Genomic DNA, 21,601 nt, shown 5'->3' on the forward strand with positions numbered 1-21,601 from the left:
CTCTTGAGTTACATCATTAACACTGTTCTGTTGAGAAATTGATATATACATTATTTTTAATGAAAATTTGTTTAATCTTAGTTGTATCAATAATCCTTTTATATTTATTCCTATATTTGCTATCATTATGTAGTTAGAATAGATATAGATTCTGCAGGAATAGTTAGAATAACTAAATACCAAGGGTGATAAACTGATTGAGCTAGAGATTTTTGGTCATTAATTATTGATTAGAAAATTGCTGACTCCATCAATAAAGTAAATCCATACTTCTAATCATCTGACTTATCAAACAATATTGTTGAGATGCCAAAGGATTTTAAAATATTGTTAAATTTTAGTTGCCAGAGGTTTTTATCATTTTTCATTTTTTCACTGTTTTAACATGTTCTGATATAAGTATTTGACATTTTCATCATTGTTATGTTTCAGTCTGCAATTTTTGATATTTTCATAAACTTGTTTAACACATCATTAGCCATCTAAATAGACTTCAGATTTGTTATGTTTATCTTTGATCATACACTGGTATTTACATTCTGAAAAATGAATTTTTAGCTTCAGATAAATCAACGTGATTTTAAGAGATTGGATAGTATATGTTTATAAACAGGTTGCTTTGCATTAAGGAAAATATTTGAATTTTTTGTTTAAACACCCATTGTATAATGGTTATTGTAATAAAAAATTGAAATTGAGTGTTGTAGTTGCTGCAGAAACGAACATTCTACCAATGTTTCGAGTTATCACTTTTACTATAGTAATTGTGTCCATTTAATCATTGGTTTTTTTATTTTTTTGAAATTGCAATTTTTTTGTTTTTACATTCATGGAATAAAGGTATATTTCAATCAGGAAAAATTACATTTACTTGTGTATTTTGATGATTGAATGTCATTTTGAGGTAACTGTGCTTATGAAAATTACATTTATATTAACTGCTTTTTTATTAGTTGAATTTTTATTGATTTCCTAGCATCCAATAACATTTCAAGGTTAATGTACGGTGATTTGAACTCTCCCTCTGAAATTCGTATTCACAACCAAAGATTAATAATTAGTTAGAAGTTAACAAATAAGCATTCGTATATTAAAAGTTAATTGCATGGTAATCAGTTAACTTCTAATTCTAACTCTTGTTTGTTGGTTATGAATGCAGCTGTACAAACTTTTATGTCATTTTTCACAGCTTTTTCCTAGTGTTGATGCTTTTGTTGGTTTTCTCCTAAAGCTGAATTTCTGTTGGTCAACTGATTTTATTTTGAGGCAAATGGATTTTTATTAAACTTTTTTTTTGATCTATGGACACCAAGAGAAACTTTTATTGAAGTCCATCATGGGTTTGGACAGGCATACAATGAGGCAACCTGAAAAATCTCAGGAATTTTTTGAGAGGACAGACACTTCTCAAAAAATTCCTGGGCTTTTTCAATTCATCCTGATCTTTCCATGTTCTCCAGAGCAGCAGAGCAGTAGGGTGACACTAACTGCTTGGTCATTCAGCTGTCAAGGCAAATTGATTTGAGGATTCAAGCCCAGCACCCGACAATTCTTTACATATTTTGTGCTTACAATGTGCTATTTAGTAATTCTCATGTTTTGAATACTTAGTTTTGCTGGTAAAATAGATATAAAGTCTGTTACATGAATGTTTATTTAACAAACAGTAATCATTGACCCTCTTTTTGGATAGTAGAAAGGTTCCTGAAAAGTTTTCATTGCATTTCTCAAGCCATTTCCAAATGCATATTGAATAAACAACAAATATAATCAAACATTTTGTTCATATAATTGATTTGTTTAAAAAATCCAAAAATTCAAATTATGTTTATTCAATTAAAAAAATCTTGGAACAGTTTTCCAAAAATTAATAGTTTGTTCTATTCCCTAGCAATTACTTCTTAAAAGTAATAAAATTTTAGTAGTGTACAAGAATTTAATATTTTATTGGAAGTTTTATAATTTACAGATCCATTTAGTTAGATGTTCAGCTAATCTACAGCATTTGTAAGTTTGAATCATTGTGCACATTAAGAGTATGTATGGTAGATTGGTGTAGATGTTATTATTTGTGAATTAGTGTGCTAAATTTCCATAACAGTAAAATGTAGAGCTATATCAAATGAATAGAAACTTTGGAGTCATATAAATTTATAAATAACTTTAAATTAAAGAAAATTGCAAAAACATAATTTTAATTGATTAATGTACATCAAATTAAACTTATAAAGTATAAATAGTAATTGAGAATATAAGTAAATGTACAATCAAAATAAAACTTTTAAATTCAGGCAGGACATTTAACTTCATTCTAACATGATAAGGAAGGAGCAACTGGCCTTAGCTGCTTAAGTGCTACGGAGCAGTCTGTAAAGATAAATTTACTTATTGGGGAGCTAGGATTTTAAGACCATTATGTAATATTTTTAACTTGAGGTCCCTGGAGAAATAGTGTTTATAGATCTGCCATGCTATGGGCAGCTCTATAAACAATAAGGGCTTTGGAAGTACAGTACCTCTTACGCTTGAAAATCTTACGAAATTCCTTGACCTGGGAGATTCCACATACAGTAGAGAGTTGAAAATCGGAATCAATTGGGGACTGGGGTTGTTCCGATTAGTCATTTGATCCGATTACCCATTATGTACGAAAAAATACATTAACCTGTCTGATGTTCAAATTTTTCTCCGTTGCGTGTCGCTTCGTGTTGAATTTTTCTTCGTTGCGTGTCGCTTCATGTTGAATTTTCGTTGATTTTAAGCCTAATAATAATTTTTATAATCGAGGCTATCGTATCGTTAAAAATTATTTATTTATTTTGTACAAACAAAATAAATATATTGAAGAATATAAAAACATGAAAATTATACTTTAGAAGTAAATCTAGTATCAAAAACGTTCAATTCAGTACGACACAGTCCGACTGAAAATTGTTCTGATTACCGGCGATTCCGATTACCAGTGTTCCGATTAACGACTCTCTACTGTAGTTTCCTCTTGTAATTGTTATTTTATTTTACCATGTTTTAGTTTTATTTAATTCTAATTTTTATGTTGTTGGTTTATTTTGATTTATAACAATTTATTTTGTTGTAGTTTTAGTTAAATATGAATGAATAGTTTTATATGAAGAATATTTTGATAGTTTTAAATGCAACCAATCACAGCATTTTATAATTTAAATGTATTTAATTTAAATTTTAAATTTAAATTCTATTTTTATTCCTTTCCATGTAAAACTTTGGTGTTTTTCTGTATAACCTGAAGAAGGTCAATAAATATGGCTGATAACATTAACATTGGATAGTTAAATGATTTAAAGACTTATTTTGCATATGTTAGTAAATCAATGTTTTGTGTATCATAATTTCAACATATACAAAAAGTGTTTCCCTTAGAAAATAATAAAGATCATCTTTTAAAAACTTTCTTAAAGTAATAATTGAAATATTAAATACTAGCAGATGAGCCCAACATTGCTCGGGCAAAAGTAACGATTGTGAAGATTAAGATTATTAGATTATAGATGATTTTACCCATTTTGACTGGGTGCAAGAATTAAGTTCACCCTTTCCGAGACTAATTAGAGAATTTTTAGATGGGTCTAAAAATATGTTTGATTTCTTGCAAAAATGCAAAAACCACATCTAAAATAGTTCAGTAGAAGCCGAGTTCTTCAGAGTAATCCTTAACACCCTTCCTCTCCTCCACGGGGGATTTTTAAAAATCGTTTTTTAGTGTACATTCTCATGACATACCCTAACTGTATACCAAATTTCAGCTTTCAACTCCTAACTGTTTGGGTTCTGCACTTATAATATAATTGAGATGGGTTAATAATAAGATTAGAGAAGTGTGATTTTATTTAGGATACGTGAAACTAGAACTGTTAATCCAAATTGCTCATATTTTTGTATAAAATGTAATAAGTTTTTGTAGCAGGTGATAGTATACAAAAATATTTAAATAAAAGTGGAATAAAGTTGTTACACACACACAGGGTAAGTCAAAAGTCTTTTGCACTTTTTCTTTCTAAAGGTGCTAAAGATATATTAATTTTATGTAGTTACATAGGTTAAGTGCATGCATGGAGAATCAGATGGAACAGTGTTTGTTTACTTTGGACATTGTTTTCAAGGTCACTTATGTGATAACTTTTTAGCAGAGGTAATGTAAAAGTTTCAATAACAAAATTAGAGCATCATTTAATTAAATTTCAAACCATTTTCTGGATTCTTAATTAGCATTGTATAAGCTAATGTTGATATTATTAATCCTTTTAAATAAACTTGAAATTCAAGAGGAGCAAAAGTGATCTTGAACAAGAAGAAAGTGGTTTTCAAGATAAACAAGTTTTCATTCGATTAATTGATTAATGCTTCTAGTTTTTCAAATTTTATTTTATTAATCTTAGTCTATTGTGATTATAATCTATTAATATTAATTTCATCTGCAAGTTAAATCAGTATATTAAGCCTTAGTATAATAATAAGATTAGTGAATACTTTGAATTTAATAAGATTCTTGCAACACATCATAATTTTTAAGATGAAAATGTTTAAAATTTAATATAAAGTATACTTGATTTAAAATTTTTTGATAATATGGAAGTTAAACTCACCAAGACTAAAACTCACAATTTTACAAATTTACTATAAAAATAAAAAGGCTATTTGAATCAATGCATAAAGAGCTAGTGTTGTTCTTTAAGCTGGTAAGTTACAACCTTTATAGAAGCTTCAAAGAGTTGATATGCTGGCATATTCATAGATGCATACAACTTTTGTGTGGGGTATCTGATTTTGCAACAGTTGGAACTGTAGTGAACATCATCTCCTTTTGGTTGGCAAGTGGTAAAAAATGAAAGATAAATGAAATTTTTAAAAAGAGTTTATTGAAAATTCTAAAAAATATTTAATATTTACACAATACACATGAGGTACACTCATGGCACATGGGCTGGGAAACACTGCAATAGACTAATATTAATAAAATAAAAATTTTAATCTGTTCTCCATGCATGACTTCCTGTGATTGACTGAAGATACATTGACAAAATTATTATATCTTTAGTAGTTTTGGAATGAAAGAGTTCAAGTGACTTTTGACTCATTGTCTATATTAAGAGGCTAATAGAAATATAATATCATTTATTGAATGTTGAAGTATATTCTTCCATATAAGATGTATTAATGCAAACTAAAATACCTTGTATGGTAAAAATAAGCAACTTTTAGTGTAATCCAACATTAAACTGTTTTTATAGAACAAATGTTTGAGTTATAACTTGAAAATGTTTGTTCTATGAAACATTTTAATGCTGGATTTTACTAAGGTTGTGTGTTTTCATTGTTGAAGATCAAGTCATGGCAGTGATCCTGTGCCAAGTAAAACACCACTGATTAACTATATATACAGGAATGAGGATTGCAGATTTTTAGGCATTGATCTTTCTGCTCTCCAAATGCCTAAAGTAATTTTGAAGAATATGTTGTTCAAAAGATAGTTGTTTTCTAAGATAGTGTGCAAAATTTCAGATTTTTCTATAATAAGGTCGCCAAAATATAAGCAATCGAAAAGTGGAAGAAATCACCCAAAATGTTTTTTTCTTTCTTTTTTTTCATCCTTTATTTGGCATTCTAGATGCTTCTGGAGAGAAAACTATTGGGTCTAGAAAGCTAAAATTTTAAACTTAAGTTTTTCTTGTTATTGTTGAGGTGCTCACAAAACTTGAGTTGATATGTGACAGTTTACAGGGTTTCCCCTTAGATCTATTTTGTTTTTATTGCTTAATTTTATGCTCGTAAGAATAAAATTGCATCAAATTGAATGTTTTCTTATGCAAAACGTTATCCAGAATAACAAAAGCTCAATTTATGCAAATTAACTTTTTATAGCAATTTTATCAATGGGGTATTTAAAGTATTCGGTTGGAGGCCATTGCTGAGTGCAGACTGAACTGTATGTCATCATTTTAGGTCTTCATGTAATAACAGAATATGAACTGTTAATTCATAAATATAAATGGCACATTTATGGTCATGATCTAAACATAAATTCATCAACCAAAAACAATTGATATCCAAACAAAACATCTGAGATGTAATAAATTGCACTAAATACAAAATTATGACTCCTAAGAGTGTTTTTCTTTGTTAAAAATAAGCTTGATGCTTTGAAGTGGTACTCACAAGATTTTTATTATTATTTTCTTCATTTCATTTTAAATTGTCAAGCTTGTCTTTACCAAAGAAAAACTTTTAATTTTTTTTTTTACTGTTATCATTTAGACAAGTCAGAAATTTTGTACTTGGTGTAATTTTTTTACATCTTAGATGTTTTTTGTTTGGATTATAAAATATCTAAAATGTAGTTATAATTACTAGTATATTTTTTATAATTTTATTTATTTATATTAAAATTATCAAGAATTTATAAATAATTGATTGATAAAATAGTTTATCAAATTCAAAATATCACTTAAAATTGGATCAATCAAAAAGTTCTTATTAGGGAGAAAAATGATGACAGAATTTTGTTTGTTTCAAAACAATATATTCAGTAATATAACATTAGTTTATGTTTGTGTAACTTCATAATTCTCGACACACAATACTTGGCTAGTTTTTCACAAATATATCTAAATGAATTTTGATTGCTTCTAAACTTTCAGCTTTTTTTGTTTTGTTTTTTTTTTCAAATTATTCTGAAGTTACCAGAATATATTATTGTCTAAAAGTGCAAGATCCAATCAATGCAAAAAGGATACTACATCTTGGTCAAGATCCAACAACAGCTGTCTGATGATGAAAGATGTGTCTGATCTGACATTGTCATGATGAAATATAACATATTCTTTTTGTCAATGCTAGCCATTTTTTCTTAATAATTGCCTTCAGATTATCCAATTGGCAGTTTTGGTTTGATTGCTGGCCAACAGCTCATAATGCTACTCTTCACTTCCACCAGCTACAAAGTATAACTTCTTTTGGCATAGCCTGGTTTTTGATTTATATCAATAGTGACCTATATAAGTCTCTCTTGGATCATTGTCTGTTTACATTATTATGAAATGGTGGTCTATAAATATTTATGGATCATCATTTTTCAATGTTGGTCCATAAATATTTTAAAGTGGATCATATTAGTTGCATTTGAAGAATGAATTGCACACACAGGTTTGAGAGGGTGTTTTATAAATTGATCAAACATCATAGTGAGATATGTAATTAAGCTTTCCTAAATGTCCAGCAACCAATCCTTATGCTACGGACAGGTTTTCAGCAATCCTTCTACTTGTTTAGTATAGACTATTTTAAGTTAATATCACAGTCTTGTTGTCATCAACTTCAGGGAGCCTACCAGATCTTGTCATCCTTCAAAGAAAAATCTTAAGGATAGAACTTTTAAGGGCTACTTTTGAAACATATGAACATTATATTGGGTTGAACAGAAAGTTTTTGTGTGTTTTTAACAGCTTTGTTACTTAACATAGATGTGTTATTTCCAACCAAGTGCAAAAACTAGTAATCCAGCATGAAATGAACAGTTTATCACTAAAACAATTGTTTTCAATAGTTTTTAATGATCATCCTTGGGATTGTTTAGAATTGCAGATAGAATAGCTTTTTTATCTTTAATTCTGAAAAGCAGGGCCCATCTAGGTTGCTGTTATTGGTGTGTGATTTAATTACAAGTTGTGAAAACACATTTTTGGTAATGTGATCTTGTATTCTTTGTTTAGAGGGTTATTTTAAACTTTTTACTTCAATTTGCTTGAATAAAATCAACTTCTTCAGATAAAAAGAATATCAGATATACAGTATTATGCTTTTGAGTTTTGGTAAGGATGCAATGCCATATGAACTGTAAGAAAAAATTATAATGTGTGTGGGGAAGATGATCTCAAACTTTGAACATTTCAAATATGGTTAAAAAGCTCTTTGGGAAATTTTGAAATAAATGTACTGTACAGGGGATCCAAAAGCTGTTGATGAAGGAAAGAATTCAGCAACAAGATGCATAACTTTCCCAACTATTATGAGATCTTATTTAGAAAAAAACTTTTATAATTTTAATTACAATATAACTTAATAAAATTGTGTTGCAACATCTATTATGAGTTTTTGTTATAAAAAACATTTTATATTTTTAATCAGTATAAAATGGCAAAAAGCTTAATTTTGATGTTAGGAATGTGTTTTATAAAAATGTATAAATGTTAATAATGAGGCAAATTAGAGAGGTTGCGGCCAACATTTTCATCGCAAAAACATGAATGTCTGATGTTCAGTGCCGCCACCCTGTAAGCCTAGAAGTTTGACAATGGCGTTTGTAACGTCGAGCATGATTCCACTGAACTGATGTTCCAAAAGTATAATGTTTAGTGATGATAACTAATGAAAATTTTAATGGAAAATATTCTAGTTGTAAAAATGAAGCTTTTGTGATTGTGACCGATTACAGATTTATACTTGCAAATATTTGTTTATGGTATATGGTATGTTTGCTAGTAGTAACTAGTATCTGTTGAGTTAGTGAAGTTTGTGTGTTTTTTAGATGAAAATAAAAGACCATTTTTTAATAGAAAATAAAAATTTTATTCAACAATATATTCACTGTAATTATTGAGTAACTTTTGCTATCTTTTGGAGAGCTTCATAATACCTTGTTCAAAAAACTTCTGGATTTTTCTTTTGGCAAAGGACTGTTTCAAGTGCCATTTTATGTTGTCGTCAGAAACAAAGCACTGTTTATTTAAAGAACTTTAAAGAAAGCGAAAGAAGTGGTAATTGGAAGGGGGTGAGGTCAGGTGAATATGGAGAATGAGGTATGATGTCCTAGCCAAGCTCCACCAATTTCTGCTGGGTTTGCAACAATACATGTGGCTGGGAGTTATCATGATGGAATACAATGCCCTTGTGATTCACTAATTCTGGATGCTTGAATAGCTGCATTTAATTTGTCCAGCTGGTCACAGTATGTGTTGGAATCGGTTGTTTTGTTTTTTAGAAGCAGCTGTTAAAAAGAACACTCTTCTAATCCTACCAAATCAAGAACACAACTTTGTGTAGATGAAGTACGGCTTCTGAAGTGGTTTGAGGTAGTTCATTGTGTTTCCTTGATGTTGACACAAATAAATGATTTTTCATCCTCCATCACCATTTGCGTCAGAAATGGGTTGCTTTCCACACATTTTATGAGAGAATTGCAGATGGAAGTGTAAAGAGTTCCACACAGACTTAGTGAAGCCAATTGCATCACTAAGTCTGTGTGGAACTTAAACTTCAAGCTTTCTGACTTGATGTAGATGATTTTCTATGCTTGATTTCGATATTTGAAGAATACCTGCAATCTCCTGCATCATATGGCATGGATTACTGTCGACTAATTCTTTTGATTGCTGTCGATCTCAACTGGCTGACCTGATCGTGGTGCATCTTGAAGAGAAAAATGTCCAGAATGAAATCTTGCAAACTACTTCTGGTAACATGTTCTTTCACAGCATCCTTATCGTACACCTTTTTTTTTTTTTTTTTTTTTTTTGAAGGTTTGCACTACATTTTTGCCTTTTTTAAAACAAAAAGGCATATGTTGATAATGCATATTTTGTTCACTCGTCTTTCAAATACTGACAAACATACAAAATGCACCTAATCATCAAGCTTTATTTTTGACAAGTATTGGTGAAATGTCACTTGTCAAACAATCACATGTTTTCAAGGTTAAAACTACTAACAACTCATTTTCAGAGCATCTAACTCTACCAGTAAAAACCATATGGACTTATTGACCACCCATTATTTGATGTGGAGTTCAATGACGTAATTGTAAATGTTTGTATTGGTTTTCCTCTATTTACCATATTTTTTCAGAATGACCGGCATGCTGGTCTATCTGGGAGACCAAGAAATCAGATATTTCCATATGGTAAAAACCAGCATACCAGCTTATCCCAGGGAATGCCAGCATTGCTGGTTAAAGTGAGGCTATACATTTCTTTCTAGAGGAGACATTACAAAAAATGAACAAAGTTTTATTCTAAAACTGTGAAACTCAGCATTACATCAAATCTATGATTTTATGTTTAATTTCTTCATTTTGTTTCTTTTTTAATGATGTAAAATACTCTTGGAATTCCAAAAGTGCTTTTCTTTTGTGTGTATTTTATTGTTATTTGATTCAAAAAAAGCAAAAATAAACATAAAATTTAACAAACTGGTTGTAAATTATCTCATTTACACCCATGTGAGGTAATTGTAAATGTCAAATTTTGCAATTTCTTTGATATATAGTTGAAATAGGAAAAGAGAGATTTTAGCTTAGGTACTGTTTTACTAGTTAGTGAGATTTTGTACCATATTTTTATATTAATTAATAATGGTTGGCCATGCATTTGTAGATGGCACATTCTAATCTTGAAAAATGGGGGTATCTTGTCTTAGTAAACAAATTAAAATTTTCAATAGAAATATACGACCACAATGAAGACATTCATAAATAAAGCACCCTTTGTACTTTTAAAGAGTCTGTACCAGATTTTCAAATTGTGCTGTAAAATGATGTGGGATTTACAATTATTCTAGTCAGTTCTAATTGGAACTTACTAACTCCCAGATAAACTGTTAGTAACTATGTTTAATATCTCCTTGTGCTATTTATTTTTCCAAGTTTCCAATGCCCTAATTATATTTTTTCATAGAAAATTAGTTTTGTGTTTTGAGGCTGATCATTAGCAAATTCTTTTCTCTGTGGCTTACAGAATTGTGTTTACTCTCAAAATTTTTGATTGATTGATTTTGATTAAACTTTGCCATATTTTATTAATTGTGACAAGAATCTAAAAATGGTGGTCTATGACTTTTTTGAGAAACATTGGGGTCAAAGTGACAATGTCCATGTTTCATGATATGATTGAGCATGCCTAATGTAATTTACGGGGCAAAAATAAACAGCAGCATTACATGCACTTAACAGCAAATGGGCACCAAAATGAACAAAGCCGTTGACACTGATACCTGTCCATGTCCTGCAAGTGTTAAAATTGTCTTTTCCTGTGGACAGAAACCATTTTTGCATGTACAGTAGACATTCATGTCTTCACATATACATTCAAGCATGTGTCAACATTCAGGTTTGATGGAATGAAAGATAGTTTATTTGTTCTAATACTGATAAAGTTTTACTTACAAAAGTGCAATGATTCACCTCAATTCTGTCATAAGACATTCATGCAATATCCCAGTATAATACTAATGTACTGTACATTTTAAAAGAATTAAGTAATTTGTTAATCAAGATATTTGTAGTGAGTAGTTTGGTCTGTTTGATAAAATTATTGGTAGGATCTGACAGGACCACTTTCTCCTAATGACCAGCTCCTCCAGCAAATTAGGATAAACAAACTATTTAATTTAAGGAACCTAGTTTAGCTGTTAATGTTGCAAGCCCACCCATGTAAAACTTGCTGTAGGTGACATGTTTCTAGAATGTCATTTCTGGAGAGTTAGGCAGGCTTTCTAGGTTCCTTAACTTATCAAATGGTAATTTTATTTGGAACAGCAAAATCTATATGAATTATACTCAAATCATCCAACAGTTGAAGGATAACATTTGAACTGAAATTGAAAAATAATGCCTGAGGATGCCCATTAAATTTCATAGCACCAAAAGTAATTTTATTTCTTTCAAACACATTATAATGATTGGTCATAAAACATTATTTTATTTAACTATTAAACATGTAAATAAAAGCATCTTTATTGGAAAGAAATAGTTGACAAACGAGATGTTTACTATTTCTTTCCAATAAAGATTGTTATTGCTTTTAGTTATTAGTTTTTTAGAATTATACATTTTGTTAAATTCTGTATATATGGTAAATGAAATGTTTACTCTATTCCTTCAGTATTCCTAACAGTATTTCTTACTGAATCCAAAAAAGTTTTTTTACAGGAGTAAATGTAATCTACCAAAATTTTTTATTTCAAATTAGACTTGGAGGACTAACATTGAGAATTATTTTTTTAATATTAGTTCCTGATATTATATTGATATTTTTATATTTTATTATTTATAATATTTTCTATTAGTTTCTAACATTTAATATATTTTGTTTAGAAGATCCAAACAAAAAAATTACTGAAGAACTGGTAACATGAAAACACAGTTAAAAAATTGGGAAAATGAAAATGATCAAATTATAAAAATTATTTAAATTTGAAAAATTGCTAAATGGTAAGAAAATTCTGCTTCTCTTAATTAAAATACAGCAAACTGCCATGAATAACTTTGTTTTATTTGACTTGACAACTGTAAAATTGCATAGTGTTTTTTTGAATGTCATGGCTTACCTTGAAAATGAAATATACACAAACACTTTTTTCATTTTAAATTACTAATATAAACATAGATGGGTCTTTAAATTGTTTTAAGGTGTTAACAAAACATTCTTATTTTCATTGAAGTCAGATGATACAGTATAAGCAAAAATAGTAGTCTAGCAACTGTTTTTTTTTTCAAAATTAACAATATATTTTTTACAACAATAATAATTTAATTTTATATTTTATACTACAAAAATCAAAAACTATTTCTTTTCTGTTTCTTATTACCATCATAATATTGTCAGATTCATATAACTTTATTTTTGTTTAAAGACAAAGTAGTTTTTATTTTCTTTTTAAAGTTAATCATTTGTTTTTGTAACACTTTCATGCAAAGGAAATTTTTGAGTTGCAATTTGATAAAATTGTAGACTTATAATCAGAAACATTTTCAGTCATTATTTTGATATCTTCAGCTTATACATCTGAATTTCTTATTCTATTCTATTCAAGCAAATAACAATTGTGCCACTCAAAGGCAAAAGGTAAATTTTTATGAAGAGATATCTTCATAAAAATTGAAAATCAAGTTGCACACTTAACATCATGCTTAATTAGTATTCTTTATCAATACTGTCCAATATTCTGTGTGAAAAATGTCCTGTAATAATTGCAGAATATTTTTCACGTTAAATATTTGGTAGTATTAATAAAGGCTACTAATTTGGTGACAAATGTATAACTTGATTTTTAGTTTTCTAGAGATAGAGATTTTTTTCTTTGGCACAATACAACTGTTGACCTCTTAATATCAGACAATGTAGAATTAAACAACAGTTTAAATTTTTTAAATGGTATTAAAGAATGATATTAGAACTTTTTCTCTTTTTACATGATTTCTATAAAATTTTTTAAAACATTTGTTACACACAAAAATTATAATATTTTTAACAGAAAATTGTTATAAAAACATTAAAAATTGTTTATGCACTAGATTCTTGCTAATTTGGTTGTTCCTTGCAGAGGGGTTCACTGCATGCAAATGCCACTGTCATGGGAGGTATGCTAGATAATTGAGAAATTAGATAATTATGGATTGATAATTAAGGGATGGATTATCAAGTTTGATTCTTATTTACAGATCTAATGTAAAAATGATATATTTTTACTTCAAACATGATACACTAATAATGAGTAAATTTCATTCTTGATGATAAATTTAAAATTAAATACAATTTTCTCAGTTAAATTTTGTTTTTGATCCCAGAAAGGTTTGGTATGTAGTCTTTTTGATTAAATTTGCACCTATTTTTTAAAAAAATTATTCTGATTAAGAATATTTTTTAATGTTTTAAGCCCTAACTTTGATCTCATGATATAGTTTTTTATAGGAGAAAAACATAATCAGGAATTTAGAAATTAGTGAGGTTGAGGCCGAAGTTTTAAATGTGAAAATGTGTATGTCAGACGTTCAGCGCTGCTTTCCTGTAAGCCTAGAAGTTTGACAATGGCATTTGTAATGTTGAGCATGATTCCACTGACTTTCCAAACACATTGTCAAACTTCTAGTCTTACAGGAAAGCAGCACTGAATGTCTGACATACATATTTACACATTTAAAACTTTGGCCTCAATCTCACTAGTAACTAAAATTTTTAAAAAAAGTTATGTTTTCCAGTTAATAAACATTTTAAATTGAATTGTATTGTAAGTTTTATGTAAACGTAATAGTAATAATTAATCATGAAACTTGTTATACAGATTATGAAATTTAAAAAAAATTTTCATTTTAATTTTTAGAAATAAAAAATAAATTATGCAAACTATTTTCTGTTTAAACTGTGCATTTTTGAAAATTGACTTGTTAGAGTACTGTGATGGATATAAATATACTGAAAATGGATTTATCATTTAGACTATCTCTTCATTTATATGAGATTTATAAAAATATTAATGGGATGAATAGATATTTGAAAGTGTAAGAATATTTTTAAAGTAGCACTAACCATTATCTTAAGTGCTATAAGTTAATAAAAAATTATGATTATGTATAGCAACTGAAGATAGATGTTAGTGCTCCTTTGATTGATTAACTTCAGTTGGATTTAATAAGAATGTATTTTTATTGTATCTGTACCTTATATCCAGTAAATACTGTATATGTGTGTAAAACAACAATAGGAATGATATTGATAATTGTTTACTTAAAATAAAATTGCATAATTATTTTTTATTTCTAAAGCTACACAATATCTTTAAAATGCAAGATGGTATAACAAATATATTTATAGTATGATGTAACTTAAGTTTTACTATGAGATATATAGATTAAAAATGTTTTGTGTATATTAGTATAAAAGTTTAATTTACTTTTATTAAATAACTTACTATACAGGTAAAATTTAATTTTAAGAATTTGTTTAGCATTTTTAATTTTATCATAAAAATATTAATTTTATTTTTATTATAGATTAATCTCAAGAAAATTGTTCAGAATGGAATTGAATTGCTAAAATTATGTATTGATCAAGTAAAATGGTGATGAAATTTAATAAAAATATTAGATACTTTAGAAATTGTGAAGGTTATTTTAAATATGAAAACACACACACACACACACACACACACACACACAGATTTTATAAATAATTAGTCCATAGTAAATTAAATTTAGAAATTTATAAGTAAAATTTAATATTAAAATAAATGATTTCTAGAAATTAAATATAAATACTGATATAAAATTGATCTTAAAAATTTTAGTTTTGAAAATAGTTTTTTTTTTTTTTTTAAATATTCTTCTATATTGTGTGAAATTATTTTTCATTTGATTATTAATTATAAAAGTTCTAATATATGAATTTTTTTCCACTGTAAGAAAATAGTTCATTCATCTACACTTTTTTTAGTAGTATTAATACAACTCACAAACCCCCATCAATTAGAGAGAAAAAATTAATTGCATAAATAAAAGTAATCATATTTATAAAAAATTTATCTTTATTTTATTTTATTTGAATTTAAAAATGAACTTGCTTATTGATTGTTTTAGAGGAAATTTATTAGTTATTAGCTTTTATTTGTTTATAATAATAAAAACATACATATTTAAGGAATTTAATAAAAATACAATTGGTTACTAATTAATTTAAATTTAAGACTTTTAAGACATTGTTTTATTTAGATATATATTTTATATATATATATAATCAAATGAAATCTTCAGGTGTACATATACATTTTTACAGGTTCTATAATTTTATCAACAAATTGTTCTAGCACATCAAGTCTTTCAGTAGTATACTTACAAATAAATTTTAATTTTAAAAATTATAAAATTGATTAAAGAAAGAAACTGTTATTCCATCAATCATTGAAAAAAACAGAAACATAGTAAAGTCAGATAGTTTAACAGTTATTTATTTCTTAAATGTCTTGTGATCAAATTCAAATTGGTTTTGGGAAACAATAAGTGTTTAATGATCAATGACTAATTGAATATACAAAGAGTTTCTTTTACATCATCAGTTTTTGTAAAAATAAAACTGCAAAATTAGATAACATTATTATTGAATCAGTGTTCCAATAACTACTACTTGTGGAAACTTCTCCAAATTTGAATTTGGAGAAGTTTGTAAAGTACTTGAAACTGAGGATGGCTCAATTGGACTTTTTGTTGTTTCATCTTTTTGTGAATTAAAGGTTTGGTTTCCACAAGAAACATTTGTTGAAGATTGATTAAAAAATGTGTACTTTGTCTAAAATTATATTACTGGATAGAAAACATTTGTTTAATTTGTAAGAATTATTTAGAAAAATTCTATCTTAATAGTAAGCAAGCTTTGATTCATTCTTATGTTTAAGATATATTTTAAATACATTCTGAGCCATTTTCATAAGAATACAAAATAACAAGTAGTTCAAAAATGTTTCTTTGAAATTTGATGATAATTTTTACATTATTTATTAATATTAATATATATTATTCAGAATATGGATTATGGTTGACTTGAAAACTTTTAAGAAATAAACAAATCAAAATATTTTATTGTCATGAAATTTTTACAAATTTACAAATAGAAGAGCATTAATTGTAAGTAGTGCTAGTACAAAATATACAGCAATATCTGCAATGTATAGATTGCATTTAACTTATCATATTTTATGAAAATACAAAATGTCTGGTAATCCAATATTTTCAATAATTTAGCACTAGTCCATATGGTACAGATAAATGAACTTTTGCTGTGTATAAAATATGTAACATTGTAAATTATCATGTAATACATATTTTTAAGTACTGTGTGTTGTCATACTTTTTTTTATATTTAAACAAATGTGTGTGCAGTATTTTCTTTGAAAAAGTTATACAAAATTTTTGAGATTGCCATAATTGAGTGACTTGATCTATGAGACTTATTTTTGTGTTTTGTATAAGTTATTAATTAATGTTAAATAAAATTACAGTCATTTAAAATAGACTTAACTTGTTTTTTTATTAAAGAAATTATTTGAATATATAATTCCTGTATGAAAAATTTATGACAATTTGATTTGTTCTTTGTAGAACGATACAACCTTTAATTTTGGATCAGAATTACATTAATTTGAAAAATCAAGTTATTAAAGCAGAAAGACGAATTCTTAAAGAACTTGGATTTTGTGTCCATGTAAAGCATCCCCATAAGGTATGAATATTAAATTGTTTTTCTTTTGAAATATTTGTTTTATACGTTATTTAAATAATGTTACTATTAAAATTTTTAATTTATGGAAACAGATTATTTAACTCTGAAAAACTGCAGTGATTAGTTGAATGGCCTTTCAATATGAAAAGTACATCCTAAAAATCAAATTTTTCTTTGGTTAAAATATTAAAATAATGTATATATCGCGATCGAAGTTAAAAAAAACTAAACTTGTGGTTTTCTTTTGACTTACATAATAGAAATCAGTAACCATGGCATAAACTAAAAATTTGATGGAATTTATTTTATAATAGTTATTTTAAAATTTATCATTTACATTTTTATACTTAACTATATTTATTTATTTGTTTTCCAGATTATTGTAACTTTATTAGAAGTATTAAAGTGTAAAAACCAGAAACTGATGCAGACAGCATGGTAAGTTCTTATTTTTAATTTATAATACAAATATATATATATACATATAGAAAAAATAAGTGGCTTTAAAAAGATATTATTTGAAAATTATTTAGTAAAAAAGAGAATTGCTGTGAAAAAAAGCAAATCTAAACCTTTTACATATATTGTCAAAGTAATTAATTAATTTTTAATATTAAGTGAAATAAGATCACCTTAAGTGTATTATAATTGTAAGTTTTTTATTCCTGATTAAGTCAATAGTAGTAATGAATATACTAAATTGTCTTTAAAGTATACATTTCTTGAACTCTCCTTTAGTGGTTATTTGTTTTTCATTCTTAGTCTACTGTTCTAAAATTTTTTAAAAATTTAACATTTTTTGAACAGCCGTACATTTAAACTATTTTTAAATGAATACAATAATAAAGTAATCAAAATTAATAAATCAATATGTTAAATGTGTACAGTGATATGTTATCAATTTTTGTGTTAGAAATTTGTAAATAGATTTATATTGAATACACCATGATAGTTTTGATCCATTGTCATTAATACTTGGTTTATTTTAATGTTTAAATTTAATGATTTAAAAATATATTTCTGTATTAAGTATAATGCTGTTTGAAAATGTTATGTTTTTAAAATATTAAAATAGTAAGCTAAACATGATCTGAAGAAAATTAGAAAATGTATCTTTAAAAAATTATGTTTTATATATATCAGAATTTAATTATTGAGCTTACTATTATTTCATAATAACATGTAAGTGTTGAAAATAAGCTTATATAAAAAAACAGTAAAATTTTAATCCTCACTCCACTCTTTCTTACTATTATTGATGAGTATTTTGAGTAAGGGTTCCATAATTTAAACTAAGTTCAGATTTATTTTGAAATGCACTCAAGTTAATTCACAAAATGGGTTTTATTCAATAACAATAAAAAACTGTTTTTTTACCGACTTTCTCCATTCAAAATGACAATTGATCAATGTTAAGATTCCAATCAGAAACAACAATTTTTTTTAATCCATTGAAATTACGTTTTCAAACATCCTGAAAAACATTTCATTTTCATGGTTACATGAAACAAAATAAATGTACGCAGTAGTGTAGTTATTATTATAGGGCTGACATATCAATACTCGCACAATGAAATATTAATTGTTAATAGCATGCGTTCTCTTTCATTGATCAATGACAATTTGCTGAAGAAATTGGTTTTTCTGTTCATCCTGGAGTGTAGTTGACTATTTGGTCAGAGCAACTCTGCATTCTACCATATTGTTAATACGTTTGATGGACCTGATGCACTTTTCTATGGTTATGGAGTTCACATCAGAAGGCCAGTTTTTGATCCAATTCTGTGGATTTCAAGTCAAGACCAAGTGTGTCAAAAAAATTATGTTGACTGATACATAATAGTCCAAATCCCTACTGCAGCTTTGGCAGCTAAAGTTACTTTCCTAAACAGTTTGTTTTCAAATGTAGGAAATGAAAAAATAAGCCATTTTATTATATCTTGTTTCAAATTTCCAGGTGTTTTATGTGATTGTTGACTAATTTGTCAAACATTCATTGCTTTTTGTGTATCAAGTCTAACAAGTCTTTTTTTAAATATATATGTATATAATAAAAACTGATACCAATTGCAGCTCAGCAATAGTTTACACTAAAAACTTGCAAACTGGGGGAGTGCACTGTTTTACTCTTCTAATGGTCAGACTATTACTTTTCACTCCTTACATAGCAACTTACTGGAAGACATCTTTTATTATTCCCCATTTTACAACATATTTCCATTATGTTATCACAGATAGTATCTATAAAATTAAATATTTAAAACCAGCATTAATAGTATACGTTTATGGTATATGTAGCTCTTAACAAAGGCTTTATCCTTTTCATACATACATGTTGATGAGGGTATCAAGCAAAATGTCTACATAGAAGAGTTGTGCAAATAAGTGGCACACTTATGTAATAAAATGATTTTGGTCATTTGTGTTGGTTAATGGATTTACTATTTACTTTACTGTTCCAGTCATAATATGAGATCTATTTATCCTGTTGTAAATATACAAGTTATTAAGAATGATTTCATATCAAAAGTAATTTTTACAAGTGTGAATTAAAGATAACTTTAAAAATTTTATGTATATCGTATTTTGGCTTTTAATTTCTTAGCAATCTTTCATAGTAACTTTACATAACTTAGGTTATTTTCAAATAAAATTGAAGTCTAATAACTTGAAGCCAATTACTTTTAATTATTATTTATTTTATAACTATCTGAATTTTATATATCTCAAAAGAATTTCTGTATTAATAAATATAAACCTAATTGAAATTCTAAGTTTTCTTTTCTCCTCCTTGTCTGAAAGTTATGCAAAAATAGATATTTAAATAAAAGTACTTTATTAAGACAGAAAATCATTATTAATATCCTTCATTTGAGAAACTGATTCTTAATTGCAGTTATCAAGTTATAGATTGAATTCCATTTATTTTATAGTTACTTCTTTTTAACTGCAAATTCTATGTAACTATTAGAATATTGTAGTGAAATTTCACAACTATATAATTTCTTCTATGATCTGCATTATTTTCTTAATAATTGCTTTTGTTACTTTTGTTGGATTTATAATATATTACTAATTGATTTATGAGTTCTGTTATTTTATAATGTTTATGGTATAATTATTTTTGGTATAATTAAAATTATGATTATAAAATAGGCATAATTTAGATATTTAAATAAATTCATTCATTCATTTTGGAACTTTAAATAGTACAATTACAATAATAAATACATATTAGTTACAACAATAAAAAATAAATATTTTATATCATGTATATATATATATGTATATATTTGGTCACATAATATGAATAATATACAAATAGATACACTGAAAATGTGGATATTCTATTTTCTTAATTGTGGTTTTTTACTTAATATTTAATTTTTGTTAGTTTTTGTTTCATAGAAACTTTATATATATTATGATTTATGGATCTTTAGAAATTTGAACAAATGTATGTTGTATGTTATTTTAAATTTTAAATTTTTTTCAATTAAAAAATTAACCTTATTAAATAAATAAAATATATATATTTTATTTATATAAAAGATGATTAATTTCTACTTGTTTGGATTTTCACCTAGCAATGCTAAGGTGAGCTGAAATGGTAAGTAGATCCAAAGTCGACAGTTGCCAGTCTGGAACCTGCCATCCTGGGCCCCATCACAATGATGAGAAGTTACCGATAATGGATGTAACATTCAGCGTGTGAATGCTTACATTTGATTGAATATCAAGACATGATTTCTTTCAGTGGAAGAAATAGATCTATGTTTAAGAAGAATTAAAGTTCAACAAATCCTCTAATTATAATCTTACATATATAAAGATTATATTTAATATAGTTCATGATTATGTGCAGAACTATATGGAGAATTTCTTTTTGCAAAGGAATCCATTAACAGTTTATTGTATTTTGTTTAATATAAATGGGTAGTTTAGGATAAATTTAAAAGACTTAAGATATTATGTGAACAGTTCTATAATCAGAACTGTGACTTGAGTCACAATAATGTATTTTACAAATTTTTGACATCTAAATGTTTAAAAGTAAATTTTGACTTTTAAATTAAGGTAAAAATTATTCTACTCATAAATGCTGTGATTTTGCAAAATTATATTTATTAATTTATTAGCCATAAATTAATAATAAAATTTTACAAAGTTTAACCTTAATCTGAAATAATAGTCATAGTTAAAACTAATTTTTTATAAGAATATCATATTTGTAAAATGATATATTTATCAACAGATATTATTTTTATTAAATAAAGTTGTTAATATTAATATATGTAAGATGCTCCACAAAAGTATAGAACTGCTGCAAATTTACTATATGAAGGTTAGGAATTACATATATGATGTAGCTACCTTTCTTATATTGTTCAGGTTTTATGAAAACATAATTTGTTGAAACTCATAGTTTCCTATATTGCAGCAAGCAGCAGAAATTGTAAAAAACCGATTTTAAGCATCACAAAAGTATAGAATTGACTAGTGAATGAATGCAGGAAGCATTAAATACTACAAAATAGTTTAATTTAGTAATTTATTTCCACACCTCCTGTACCAATAACATTGAA

The 21,601-nt window shown here is 26.7% G+C and overlaps 1 protein-coding gene across 1 annotated transcript in view; it reads left to right on the forward strand.

The window, feature by feature from the left end:
• The window catches only part of LOC136979593 (cyclin-L1), a 104,742-nt gene that overhangs the window by 65,715 nt on the left and 17,426 nt on the right, over positions 1–21,601 (forward strand). Inside the window, exons 4-5 of the mRNA XM_067275615.1 lie at positions 16,895–17,015; positions 17,392–17,453. Coding sequence (XP_067131716.1) covers positions 16,895–17,015; positions 17,392–17,453 — 183 coding nt within the window. The remainder of the gene's footprint in view (positions 1–16,894; positions 17,016–17,391; positions 17,454–21,601) is intronic.

Source organism: Centruroides vittatus, unplaced genomic scaffold, assembly GCF_030686945.1.
Source record: "Centruroides vittatus isolate TY-2023 unplaced genomic scaffold, ASM3068694v2 contig_1157, whole genome shotgun sequence".
In the NCBI taxonomy this organism is placed as follows: domain Eukaryota; kingdom Metazoa; phylum Arthropoda; class Arachnida; order Scorpiones; family Buthidae; genus Centruroides; species Centruroides vittatus.